Source organism: Oncorhynchus gorbuscha, linkage group LG11 (genome assembly GCF_021184085.1).
Source record: "Oncorhynchus gorbuscha isolate QuinsamMale2020 ecotype Even-year linkage group LG11, OgorEven_v1.0, whole genome shotgun sequence".
In the NCBI taxonomy this organism is placed as follows: Eukaryota; Metazoa; Chordata; class Actinopteri; order Salmoniformes; family Salmonidae; genus Oncorhynchus; species Oncorhynchus gorbuscha.
The window spans coordinates 86,526,359-86,540,055 of NC_060183.1; the positions used below are offsets into that span (position 1 = coordinate 86,526,359).

Below are 13,697 nucleotides of genomic sequence, written 5' to 3' on the forward strand. Positions count from 1 at the left end.
CCCTGTATATAGCCTCCACATTAACTCTGTAACACCTGTATATAGCCTCCACATTGACTCTGTACCCTGTATATAGCCTCCACATTGACTCTGTAACACCTGTATATAGCCTCCACATTGACTCTGTAACGGTACCCCCTGTATATAGCCTCGTGTGTTATTTTACTGCTGCTCTTTAATTATTTGTTACTTATATTTTAAATTATTTACTGCATTGCACAACTGTATTGTTGTTTAAGGGCTTGTAAGTAATCATTTCAGGTCTACACCTGTTGTATTCGGTGCATTTGACAAAAAACATTTGTTTTGATTTGAGAAACTTATTTTGTGAGCTTACTTAGAAGCGCGTTAATTAACTTGTATAGGCCTACTATTTAGTTAACTAGTGTAGGCCTGCTATTTATATAACTTGTTTAGGCCTACTATTAATTTAACTAGTACAGGCCGACAATTTATTTAGTTAACTGGTATAAACCTACCATTTATTAATTGAACTAGTATAGGCCTACTATTTATTAATTTAACTAGTATAGGTCTCTATTTATTTATGTAACTAGTGTAGGCCTACTATTTATTTAGTTAACTAGTATAGGCCTACACTAGTTAACTAAATAAATAGTAGGCCTACACTAGTTAACTAAATAAATAGTAGACCTATACTAGTTAACTAAATAAATAGTAGGCCTACACTAGTTAACTAAATAAATAGTAGGCCTATACTAGTTAACTAAATAAATAGTAGGCCTACACTAGTGTAGGCCTAGTATTAATTTAGTTAACTAGTGTAGGCCTACTATTAATTTAACTAGTACAGACCTACTATTTATTTAGTTAACTAGTGTAGGCCTACTATTAATTTAACTAGTGTAGGCCTACTATTTATTAATTTAACTAGTGTAGGCCTACTATTTATTTAGTTAACTAGTGTAGGCCTACTATTAATTTAGTTAACTAGTGTAGACCTAATATTAATTTAGTTAACTAGTGTAGGCCTACTATTTATTTAGTTAACTAGTGTAGGCCTACTATTTATTTAGTTAACTAGTAGTAACGGATCTGGCCAAGTATTGTTTTAGCCTGTAGCCCTGTAACCCTGTAGCCATGTAACCCTGTAGCCCTGTAGCTCTGTAATCCTGTAGCTCTGTAACCCTGTAGCCCTGTAGCCCTGTAGCCATGTACCCTGTAGCCTTGTAACCCTGTAGCCCTGTAGCCATGTAACCCTGTAGCCCTGTTGCCATGTAACCCTGTAGCCCTGTTGCCATGTAACCCTGTAGCCCTGTTGCCATGTAACCCTGTAACCATGTAACCCTGTAACCCTGTAGCCCTGTAACCCTGTAGCCATGTAAACCTGTAGCCCTGTAACCATGTAACCCTGTAGCTCTGTAACCCTGTATCCATGTAGCCATGTATCCCTGTATCTCTGTAGCTCTGTAGCCCTGTAGCTATGTAGCCCTGTAGCCCTGTAGCTCTGTAGCCCTGTAACCCTGTAACCCTGTAGCCCTATAGCCCTGTAACCCTGTAGCCATGTAGCCATGTAACCCTGTTGCCCTGTAGCCATGTAACCCTGTAGCCATGTAGCGTTGTATATCTGTAGCCATGTAACCCTGTAGCCCTGTAGCCCTGTAACCCTGTAACCCTGTAACCCTCTAGCCATGTAGCCATGTAGCCCTGTAACCCTGTAGCCCTGTAACCCTGTAGCCATGTAACCCTGTAGCCCTGTTGCCATGTAACCCTGTAGCCCTGTAACCCCGTAGCCGTGTAGCCATGTAGCCATGTAACCCTGTAGCTCTGTAACCCTGTAGCCATGTAACCCTGTAGCCCTGTAACCCTGTAGCACTGTAGCCCTGTAGCCATGTAACCCTGTAGCCATGTAGCGTTGTATATCTGTAGCTATGTAACCCTGTAGCCCTGTAACCCTGTAGCCCTGTAACCCTGTAGCACTGTAGCCCTGTAGCCCTGTAGCCCTGTAACCCTGTAGCCATGTAACCCTGTAGCCCTGTTGCCATGTAACCCTGTAGCCCTGTAACCCCGTAGCCGTGTAGCCATGTAGCCATGTAACCCTGTAGCTCTGTAACCCTGTAGCCCTGTAACCCTGTAGCCCTGTAAACCTGTAGCTCTGTAACCCTGTAGCCCTGTAGCCATGTAACATTGTAGCCCTGTAGCCATGTAAACCTGTAGCCCTGTAACCCTGTAGCCCTGTAGCCCTGTAACCCTGTAGCCCTGTAGCCATGTAACCCTGTAGCCCTGTAGCCCTGTACCCCTGTAGCTCTGTAGCCATCTAACCCTGTAGCCCCTGTAGCCCTGTAACCCTGTAGCTCTGTAACCCTGTAGCCATGTAACCCTGTAACCCTGTTGCCATGTAACCCTGTATCCCTGTAGCCCTGTAGCCATGTAACCCTGTAACCCTGTAGCCATATAACCCTGTAACCCTGTTGCCATGTAACCCTGTAGGCCTGTAGCCATGTAGCCCTGTAGCTCTGTAACCCTGTAGCCCTGTAGCTCTGTAACCCTGTAGCCCTGTAGCCATGTAACCCTGTAACCCTGTTGCCATGTAACCCAGGCTTCACAGATCAGTGACTGAGTTAAACTCAAATTATGCTATTCTATGCTTTTGCCTAATCAAATGAATAAAAATCTATTCACTGTTTCATGCAGTAGGCTATGTATGATAGAACTATATGGAGCTACTGAAGGTATAGATCAATATACGGAGCTACTGAAGGTATAGATCAATATACGGAGCTACTGAAGGTATAGATCAATATACGGAGCTACTGAAGGTATAGATCAATATACGGAGCTACTGAAGTTATAGATCAATATACGGAGCTGCTGAAGGTATAGATCAATATACGGAGCTGCTGAAGGTATAGATCAATATACGGAGCTACTGAAGGTATAGATCAATATATGGAGCTACTGAAGGTATAGATCAATATACGGAGCTGCTGAAGGTATAGATCAATATACGGAGCTACTGAAGTTATAGATCAATATACGGAGCTGCTGAAGGTATAGATCAATATACGGAGCTACTGAAGTTATAGATCAATATACAGAGCTACTGAAGGTATAGATCAATATACGGAGCTACTGAAGGTATAGATCAATATATGGAGCTACTGAAGGTATAGATCAATATACGGAGCTGCTGAAGGTATAGATCAATATACGGAGCTACTGAAGTTATAGATCAATATACGGAGCTGCTGAAGGTATAGATCAATATACGGAGCTACTGAAGTTATAGATCAATATACAGAGCTACTGAAGGTATAGATCAATATACAGAGCTACTGAAGGTATAGATCAATATACGGAGCTACTGAAGTTATAGATCAATATACGGAGCTACTGAAGGTATAGATCAATATCCGGAGCTGCTGAAGGTATAGATCAATATACCGTCAACGAGGATGTAAATGAGGAAGCCTACTGATCGCCAGCAGGCCACGTCAACAATTGGAGGCCTACACTGTGCATTTTCTTACGGGTTTGAAATGTCTTAAAAAAAGCTCCACCCGTTGTATTTTTACATGTCAATAACTAAGGCTGTGGGCACCAAACTGAAAAAATTAATGGGCCCATCCATGGAAACTACCGTCCAACTGATTTGTTCTGGCACCGGGTCTGGGTTATCTACTCAATACAAGAGGGCAGAGTTAGGGCCCCTTGCAGCAGACAGCACTGTAGTGTAGGGTTTAGTGTGGAGTGTGTAAGTACTCACCATATCAGCGCAGACATCACTGTAGTTTAGTGTTTAGTGTGGAGTGTGTATGTACTCACCATATCAGGGCCAGAGTTAGGGCCACTTGCAGCAGACAGGAGGACCAGAGGAGGGGTGAGGGGAGGTGTCGGGACGATGAAGCTCTGCCCACTGGGACACCTGCCCTATGGGGCTCTGCTGAGGGAGGGGCCAGAGAGGGTGTAGTCTCTGGAACACAGCCAATCACAATACAGCCAATTATAACATAACAAGTCAGATACACATATCCAATCAGAACATAGCAGGTTAAAACACAGCCAATAAGAAGGCAACAGAGATTGCAGGACATGTCAGAACAGAACATAGATACATCCATATAGCTCCATACAGTATATCTACAGCCACTATACACTTGTAAACATATCAAAAACTCAATAAAGACAGCAGGGCATGCCAAGACATCTTCTACTAGAGCAGGGCATGCCAAGACATCTTCTACTAGAGCAGGGCATGCCAAGATATCTTCTACCATAGTAGACCATGACAGAACATCTTCTACTAGAGCAGGGCATGCCAAGACATCTTCTACCATAGTAGACCATGACAGAACATCTTCTACTAGAGCAGGGCATGCCAAGACATCTTCTACTAGAGCATGGCATGCCAAGACATCTTCTACTAGAGCAGGGCATGCCAAGACATCTTCTACTAGAGCAGGGCAGGGCATGCCAAGACATCTTCTACTAGAGCAGGGCATGCCAAGACATCTTCTACTAGAGCAGGGCATGCCAAGACATCTTCTACCATAGTAGACCATGACAGAACATCTTCTACTAGAGCAGGGCATGCCAAGACATCTTCTACCATAGTAGACCATGACAGAACATCTTCTACTAGAGCAGGGCATGCCAAGACATCTTCTACTAGAGCATGGCATGCCAAGACATCTTCTACTAGAGCAGGGCATGCCAAGACATCTTCTACTAGAGCAGGGCAGGGCATGCGAAGACATCTTCTACTAGAGCAGGGCATGCCAAGACATATTCTACCATAGTAGACCATGACAGAACATCTTCTACTAGAACAGGGCATGCCAAGACATCTTCTACTAGAGCAGGGCATGCCAAGACATCTTCTACCATAGTAGACCATGACAGAACATCTTCTACTAGAGCAGGGCATGCCTAGACATCTTCTACTAGAGCAGGGCATGCCAAGACATCTTCTACTAGAGCAGGGCATGCCAAGACATCTTCTACCATAGTAGACCATGACAGAACATCTTCTACTAGAGCAGGGCATGCCAAGACATCTTCTACTAGAGCAGGGCATGCCAAGACATCTTCTACCATAGTAGACCATGACAGAACATCTTCTACTAGAGCAGGGCATGCCAAGACATCTTCGACTAGAGCAGGGCATGCCAAGACATCTTCTACTAGAGCAGGGCATGCCAAGACCACTTCTACCATAGTAGACCATGACAGAACATCTTCTACTAGAGCAGGGCATGCCAAGACATCTTCTACCATAGTAGACCATGACAGAACATCATCTACTAGAGCAGGGCATGCCAAGACCACTTCTACCATAGTAGACCATGGCAGAACATCTTCTACTAGAATAGGGCATGCCAAGACCACTTCTACCATAGTAGACCATGGCAGAACATCTTCTACTAGAGCAGGGCATGCCAAGACATCTTCTACCATAGTAGACCATGACAGAACATCTTCTACTAGAGCAGGGCATGCCAAGACATCTTCTACCATAGTAGACCATGACAGAACATCTTCTACTAGAGCAGGGCATGCCAAGACATCTTCTACCATAGTAGACCATGACAGAACATCTTCTACCATAGTAGACCATGCCAAGACATCTTCTACTAGAGCAGGGCATGCCAAGACATCTTCTACTAGAGCAGGGCATGCCAAGACATCTTCTACTAGAGCAGAGCATGCCAAGACATATTCTACTAGAGCAGGGCATGCCAAGACATCTTCTACTAGAGCAGGGCATGCCAAGACATCTTCTACCATAGTAGACCATGACAGAACATCTTCTACTAGAGCAGGGCATGCCAAGACATCTTCTACCATAGTAGACCATGACAGAACATCTTCTACTAGAGCAGAACATGACATGACATATTCTACTAGAGCAGAACATGACAGGACATTCTACTAGAGCAGAACATGACAGGACATATTCTACTAATGCAGAACATGACAGGACATATTTTACTAGAGCGAAACATGACAGGACATATTCTACTAACGCAGAACATGACAGGACATATTTTACATTTACATTACATTTACATTTAAGTCATTTAGCAGACGCTCTTATCCAGAGCAACTTACAAATTGGTGCATTCACCTTATGACATCCAGTGGAACAGTCACTTTACAATAGTGCATCTAAAACTTAAGCGGGGGGGGTGAGAGGGATTACTTATCCTATCCTAGGTATTCCTTAAAGAGGTGGGGTTTCAGGTGTCTCCGGAAGGTGGTGATTGACTCCGCTGTCCTGGCGTCGTGAGGGAGTTTGTTCCACCATTGGGGGGCCAGGGCAGCAAACAGTTTTGACTGGGCTGAGCGGGAGCTGTACTTCCTCAGTGGTAGGGAGGCGAGCAGGCCAGAGGTGGATGAATGCAGTGCCCTTGTTTGGGTGTAGGGCCTGATCAGAGCCTGGAGGTACTGAGGTGCCGTTCCCCTCACAGCTCCGTAGGCAAGCACCATGGTCTTGTAGCGGATGCGAGCTTCAACTGGAAGCCAGTGGAGAGAACGGAGGAGCGGGGTGACGTGAGAGAACTTGGGAAGGTTGAACACCAGACGGGCTGCGGCGTTCTGGATGAGTTGAAGGGGTTTAATGGCACAGGCAGGGAGCCCAGCCAACAGCGAGTTGCAGTAATCCAGACGGGAGATGACAAGTGCCTGGATTAGGACCTGCGCCGCTTCCTGTGTGAGGCAGGGTCGTACTCTGCGGATGTTGTAGAGCATGAACCTACAGGAACGGGCCACCGCCTTGATGTTGGTTGAGAACGACAGGGTGTTGTCCAGGATCACGCCAAGGTTCTTGGCGCTCTGGGAGGAGGACACAATGGAGTTGTCAACCGTGATGGCGAGATCATGGAACGGGCAGTCCTTCCCCGGGAGGAAGAGCAGCTCCGTCTTGCCGAGGTTCAGCTTGAGGTGGTGATCCGTCATCCACACTGATATGTCTGCCAGACATGCAGAGATGCGATTCGCCACCTGGTCATCAGAAGGGGGAAAGGAGAAGATTAATTGTGTGTCGTCTGCATAGCAATGATAAGAGAGACCATGTGAGGTTATGACAGAGCCAAGTGACTTGGTGTATAGCGAGAATAGGAGAGGGCCAAGAACAGAGCCCTGGGGGACACCAGTGGTGAGAGCGCGTGGTGAGGAGACAGATTCTCGCCACGCCACCTGGTAGGAGCGACCTGTCAGGTAGGACGCAATCCAAGCGTGGGCCGCACAGGAGATGCCCAACTCGGAGAGGGTGGAGAGGAGGATCTGATGGTTCACAGTATCGAAGGCAGCCGATAGATCTAGAAGGATGAGAGCAGAGGAGAGAGAGTTAGCTTTAGCAGTGCGGAGCGCCTCCGTGATACAGAGGAGAGCAGTCTCAGTTCAATGACTAGTCTTGAAACCTGACTGATTTGGATCAAGAAGGTCATTCAGAGAGAGATAGCGGGAGAGCTGGCCAAGGACGGCACGTTCAAGAGTTTTGGAGAGAAAAGAAAGAAGGGATACTGGTCTGTAATTGTTGACATCGGAGGGATCGAGTGTAGGTTTTTTCAGAAGGGGTGCAACTCTCGCTCTCTTGAAGACAGAAGGGACGTAGCCAGCGGTCAGGGATGAGTTGATGAGCGAGGTGAGGTAAGGGAGAAGGTCTCCGGAAATGGTCTGGAGAAGAGAGGAGGGGATAGGGTCAAGCGGGCAGATTGTTGGGCGGCCGGCCGTCACAAGACGCGAGATTTCATCTGGAGAGAGAGGGGAGAAAGAGGTCAGAGCACAGGGTAGGGCAGTGTGAGCAGAACCAGCGGTGTCGTTTGACTTAGCAAACGAGGATCGGATGTCGTCGACCTTCTTTTCAAAATGGTTGACGAAGTCATCTGCAGAGAGGGAGGAGGTGGGGGAGGGGGAGGAGGATTCAGGAGGGAGGAGAAGGTGGCAAAGAGCTTCCTAGGGTTAGAGGCAGATGCTTGGAATTTAGCGTGGTAGAAAGTGGCTTTAGCAGCAGAGACAGAGGAGGAAAATGTAGAGAGGAGGGAGTGAAAGGATGCCAGGTCCGCAGGGAGGCGAGTTTTCCTCCATTTCCGCTCGGCTGCCCGGAGCCCTGTTCTGTGAGCTCGCAATGAGTCATCGAGCCACGGAGCGGGAGGGGACATAGAGAGTCAAGGGATGCAGAGAGGGAGGAGAGGAGGGTTGAGGAGGCAGAATCAGGAGATAGGTGGGAGAAGGTTTGAGCGGAGGGAAGAGATGATAGGATGGAAGAGGAGAGAGTAGCGGGGGAGAGAGAGCGAAGGTTGGGACGGCGCGATACCATCCGAGTAGGGGCAGTGTGGGAGGTGTTGGATGAGAGCGAGAGGGAAAAGGATACAAGGTAGTGGTCGGAGACTTGGAGGGGAGTTGCAATGAGGTTAGTGGAAGAACAGCATCTAGTAAAGATGAGGTCGAGCGTATTGCCTGCCTTGTGAGTAGGGGGGGAAGGTGAGAGGGTGAGGTCAAAAGAGGAGAGGAGTGGAAAGAAGGAGGCAGAGAGGAAAGAGTCAAAGGTAGACGTGGGGAGGTTAAAGTCGCCCAGAACTGTGAGAGGTGAGCCGTCCTCAGGAAAGGAGCTTTACTAGAGCGGAACATGACAGGACATATTTTACGAGAGCAGAACATGACAGGACATATTTTACTAGAGCGGAACATGACAGGACATATTCTACTAGAGCAGAACATGACAAGACATCTTCTACAGTGCCACTGTCATGTTTTGTCATTTATTATCTTGTCTTGTCCCTGTGCTTCCCATTCTATTCGTTTCCCTCTGCTGGTCTTATTAGGTTCTTTCCCTCTTTCTATCCCTCTCTCTCCCCCTCCCTCTCTCACTCTCTCGCTCTCTCTTCTCTCTATCGTTCCGTTCCTGCTCCCAGCTGTTCCTATTCCCCTAATCATCATTTAGTCTTCCCACACCTGTTCCCGATCCTTTTCCCTGATTAGAGTCCCTATTTCACTCCTTGTTTCCCGTACCTGCCCTGTCGGATCCTCATTTATAATTCACCGTGCTGTGTCTATGTTTTGCCCTGTCGTGTCGTGTTTCCCTCAGATGCTGCGTGGTGAGCAGGTGTCTGAGTCTGCTAGGTTCAAGTGCCTTCCCGAGGCAACCTGCAGTTCTCGATCAAGTCTCCAGTCCGTTCTCGTCTTTACGTGTAGTATTATGCTTTTTGTTTTGTAAAGTTTATTCTGGATTAAATACTCTGTTTTCGCCAAGTCGCTTTTGGGTCCTCATTCACCTGCATGACAGAAGGATCCGACCAAGGAATGGACCCAGCGACTACAGACGCTCGTAACACTGCCGTCGAGATCCAAGGAGCCATGCTCGGCAGACACGAGCAGGAATTGTCTGCTGCTCGCCATGCCGTGGAGAGCCTGGCCGCTCAGGTTTCCGACCTCTCTGGACAGTTCCAGAGTCTTCGTCTCGTGCCACCTGTTACTTCCTGGCCTGCCGAGCCTCCAGAACCTAGGGTTAATAACCCACCTTGCTACTCCGGGCAGCCCACTGAGTGCCGCTCCTTTCTCACCCAGTGTGAGATTGTGTTCTCTCTCCAACCCAACACATACTCTAGAGAGAGAGCTCGGGTTGCTTACGTCATTTCACTCCTTACTGGCCGGGCCCGAGAGTGGGGCACAGCTATCTGGGAGGCAAGGGCTGATTGTTCTAACAATTACCAGAACTTTAAAGAGGAGATGATTCGGGTTTTTGACCGTTCAGTTTTTGGTGGGGAGGCTTCTAGGGTCCTGGCTTCCCTATGCCAAGGTGATCGATCCATAACGGATTACTCTATAGAGTTTCGTACTCTTGCTGCCTCTAGTGACTGGAACGAGCCGGCGCTGCTCGCTCGTTTTCTGGAGGGACTCCACACGGTGGTCAAAGATGAGATTCTCTCTCGGGAGGTTCCTTCCAGTGTGGACTCTTTGATTGCTCTCGCCATCCGCATAGAACGACGGGTAGATCTTCGTCACCAGGCTCGTGGAAGAGAGCTCGCATCAACGGTGTTTCCCTGCTCCGCATCGCAACCATCTCCCTCCTCTGGCTCTGAGACTGAGCCCATGCAGCTGGGAGGGATTCGCATCTCGACTAAGGAGAGGGAACGGAGGATCACCAACCGCCTGTGCCTCTATTGCGGATTTGATGGACATTTTGTTAATTCATGTCCAGTAAGAGGCCAGAGCCCATCAGTAAGCGGAGGGCTACTGGTGAGCGCTACTACTCAGGTCTCTTCATCTAGATCTTGTACTACTATGTCGGTCCATCTACGCTGGACCGGTTCGGGTGCTACATGCAGTGCCTTGATTGACTCTGGGGCTGAGGGTTGTTTCATGGACGAAGCATGGGTTCGGAAACATAACATTCCTTTCAGACAGTTAGACAAGCCTACGCCCATGTTTGCCTTAGATGGTAGTCATCTTCCCAGTATCAGATTTGAGACACTACCTTTAACTCTCACAGTATCTGGTAACCACAGTGAGACTATTTCTTTTTTGATTTTTCGTTCACCTTTCACACCTGTTGTTTTGGGTCATCCCTGGCTAGTATGTCATAATCCTTCTATTAATTGGTCTTGTAATTCTATCCTATCCTGGAACGTATCTTGTCATGTGAAGTGCTTAATGTCTGCCATCCCTCCCATTTCTTCTGTCCCCACTTCTCAGGAGGAACCTGGCGATTTGACAGGAGTGCCGGAGGAATATCATGATCTGCGCACGGTCTTCAGTCGGTCCCGAGCCAACTCCCTTCCTCCTCACCGGTCGTATGATTGTAGTATTGATCTCCTTCCGGGGACCACTCCTCCTCGGGGTAGACTATACTCTCTGTCGGCTCCCGAACGTAAGGCTCTCGAGGATTATTTATCTGTGTCTCTTGACGCCGGTACCATAGTGCCTTCTTCCTCTCCGGCCGGGGCGGGGTTCTTTTTGTTAAGAAGAAGGACGGTACTCTGCGCCCCTGCGTGGATTATCGAGGGCTGAATGACATAACGGTTAAGAATCGTTATCCGCTTCCCCTTATGTCATCAGCCTTCGAGATTCTGCAGGGAGCCAGGTGCTTTACTAAGTTGGACCTTCGTAACGCTTACCATCTCGTGCGCATCAGAGAGGGGGACGAGTGGAAAACGGCGTTTAACACTCCGTTAGGGCATTTTGAGTACCGGGTTCTGCCGTTTGGTCTCGCCAATGCGCCAGCTGTTTTTCAGGCATTAGTTAATGATGTTCTGAGAGACATGCTGAACATCTTTGTTTTTGTCTATCTTGACGATATCCTGATTTTTTCACCGTCACTCGAGATTCATGTTCAGCACGTTCGACGTGTTCTACAGCGCCTTTTAGAGAATTGTCTCTACGTAAAGGCTGAGAAGTGCTCTTTTCATGTCTCCTCCGTTACTTTTCTCGGTTCCGTTATTTCCGCTGAAGGCATTCAGATGGATTCCGCTAAGGTCCAAGCTGTCAGTGATTGGCCCGTTCCAAGGTCACGTGTCGAGTTGCAGCGCTTTTTAGGTTTCGCTAATTTCTATCGGCGTTTCATTCGTAATTTCGGTCAAGTTGCTGCCCCTCTCACAGCTCTTACTTCTGTCAAGACGTGTTTTAAGTGGTCCGGTTCCGCCCAGGGAGCTTTTGATCTTCTAAAAGAACGTTTTACGTCCGCTCCTATCCTCGTTACTCCTGAAGTCACTAGACAATTCATTGTCGAGGTTGACTCTTCAGAGGTAGGCGTGGGAGCCATTCTATCCCAGCGCTTCCAGTCTGACGATAAGGTTCATCCTTGCGCTTATTTTTCTCATCGCCTGTCGCCATCTGAGCGCAACTATGATGTGGGTAACCGTGAACTGCTCGCCATCCGCTTAGCCCTAGGCGAATGGCGACAGTGGTTGGAGGGGGCGACCGTTCCTTTTGTCGTTTGGACAGACCATAAGAACCTTGAGTACATCCGTTCTGCCAAACGACTTAATGCCCGTCAAGCTCGTTGGGCGTTGTTTTTCGCTCGTTTCGAGTTTGTGATTTCTTACCGTCCGGGTAGCAAGAACACCAAGCCTGATGCCTTATCCCGTCTGTTTAGTTCTTCTGTGGCTTCTACTGATCCCGAGGGGATTCTTCCTTATGGGCGTGTTGTCGGGTTGACAGTCTGGGGAATTGAAAGACAGGTTAAGCAAGCACTCACGCACACTGCGTCGCCGCGCGCTTGTCCTAGTAACCTCCTTTTCGTTCCTGTTTCCACTCGTCTGGCTGTTCTTCAGTGGGCTCACTCTGCCAAGTTAGCTGGTCATCCCGGTGTTCGAGGCACTCTTGCGTCTATTCGCCAGCGCTTTTGGTGGCCGACTCAGGAGCGTGACACGCGCCGTTTCGTGGCTGCTTGTTCGGACTGCGCGCAGACTAAGTCGGGTAACTCTCCTCCTGCCGGTCGTCTCAGACCGCTCCCCATTCCTTCTCGACCATGGTCTCACATCGCCCTAGACTTCATTACCGGTCTGCCTTTGTCTGCGGGGAAGACTGTGATTCTTACGGTTGTCGATAGGTTCTCTAAGGCGGCACATTTCATTCCCCTCGCTAAACTTCCTTCCGCTAAGGAGACGGCACAAATCATTATCGAGAATGTGTTCAGAATTCATGGCCTCCCGTTAGACGCCGTTTCAGACAGAGGCCCGCAATTCACGTCACAGTTTTGGAGGGAGTTCTGTCGTTTGATTGGTGCGTCCGTCAGTCTCTCTTCCGGGTTTCATCCCCAGTCTAACGGTCAAGCAGAGAGGGCCAATCAGACGATTGGTCGCATACTACGCAGCCTTTCTTTCAGAAACCCTGCGTCTTGGGCAGAACAGCTCCCCTGGGCAGAATACGCTCACAACTCGCTTCCTTCGTCTGCTACCGGGTTATCTCCGTTTCAGAGTAGTCTGGGTTATCAGCCTCCTCTATTCTCTTCCCAGCTTGCCGAGTCCAGCGTTCCCTCCGCTCAAGCGTTTGTCCAACGTTGTGAGCGCACCTGGAGGAGGGTGAGGTCTGCACTTTGCCGCTACAGGGCACAGACTGTGAGAGCCGCCAATAAACGCAGGATTAAGAGTCCTAGGTATTGTTGCGGCCAGAGAGTGTGGCTTTCCACTCGCAACCTTCCTCTTACGACAGCTTCTCGTAAGTTGACTCCGCGGTTCATTGGTCCGTTCCGTGTCTCCCAGGTCGTCAATCCTGTCGCTGTGCGACTGCTTCTTCCGCGACATCTTCGTCGCGTCCATCCTGTCTTCCATGTCTCCTGTGTTAAGCCCTTTCTTCGCACCCCCGTTCGTCTTCCCTCCCCCCTCCCGTCCTTGTCGAGAGCGCACCTATTTACAAGGTACATAAGATCATGGACATGCGTTCTCGGGACGGGGTCACCAATACTTAGTGGATTGGGAGGGTTACGGTCCTGAGGAGAGGAGTTGGGTTCCGTCTCGGGACGTGCTGGACCGTTCACTCATTGATGATTTCCTCCGTTGCCGCCAGGATTCCTCCTCGAGTGCGCCAGGAGGCGCTCGGTGAGTGGGGGGTACTGTCATGTTTTGTCATTTATTATCTTGTCTTGTCCCTGTGCTTCCCATTCTATTCGTTTCCCTCTGCTGGTCTTATTAGGTTCTTTCCCTCTTTCTATCCCTCTCTCTCCCCCTCCCTCTCTCACTCTCTCGCTCTCTCTTCTCTCTATCGTTCCGTTCCTGCTCCCAGCTGTTCCTATTCCC

The 13,697-nt window shown here is 48.6% G+C and overlaps 1 protein-coding gene across 1 annotated transcript in view; it reads right to left on the reverse strand.

Annotated features, from left to right (window-relative positions):
• Window positions 1-13,697, reverse strand: part of LOC124047992 (ciliary neurotrophic factor receptor subunit alpha-like) — a 262,467-nt gene that overhangs the window by 13,812 nt on the left and 234,958 nt on the right. Inside the window, exon 8 of the mRNA XM_046368355.1 lies at window positions 3,787-3,934. Coding sequence (XP_046224311.1) covers window positions 3,787-3,934 — 148 coding nt within the window. The remainder of the gene's footprint in view (window positions 1-3,786; window positions 3,935-13,697) is intronic.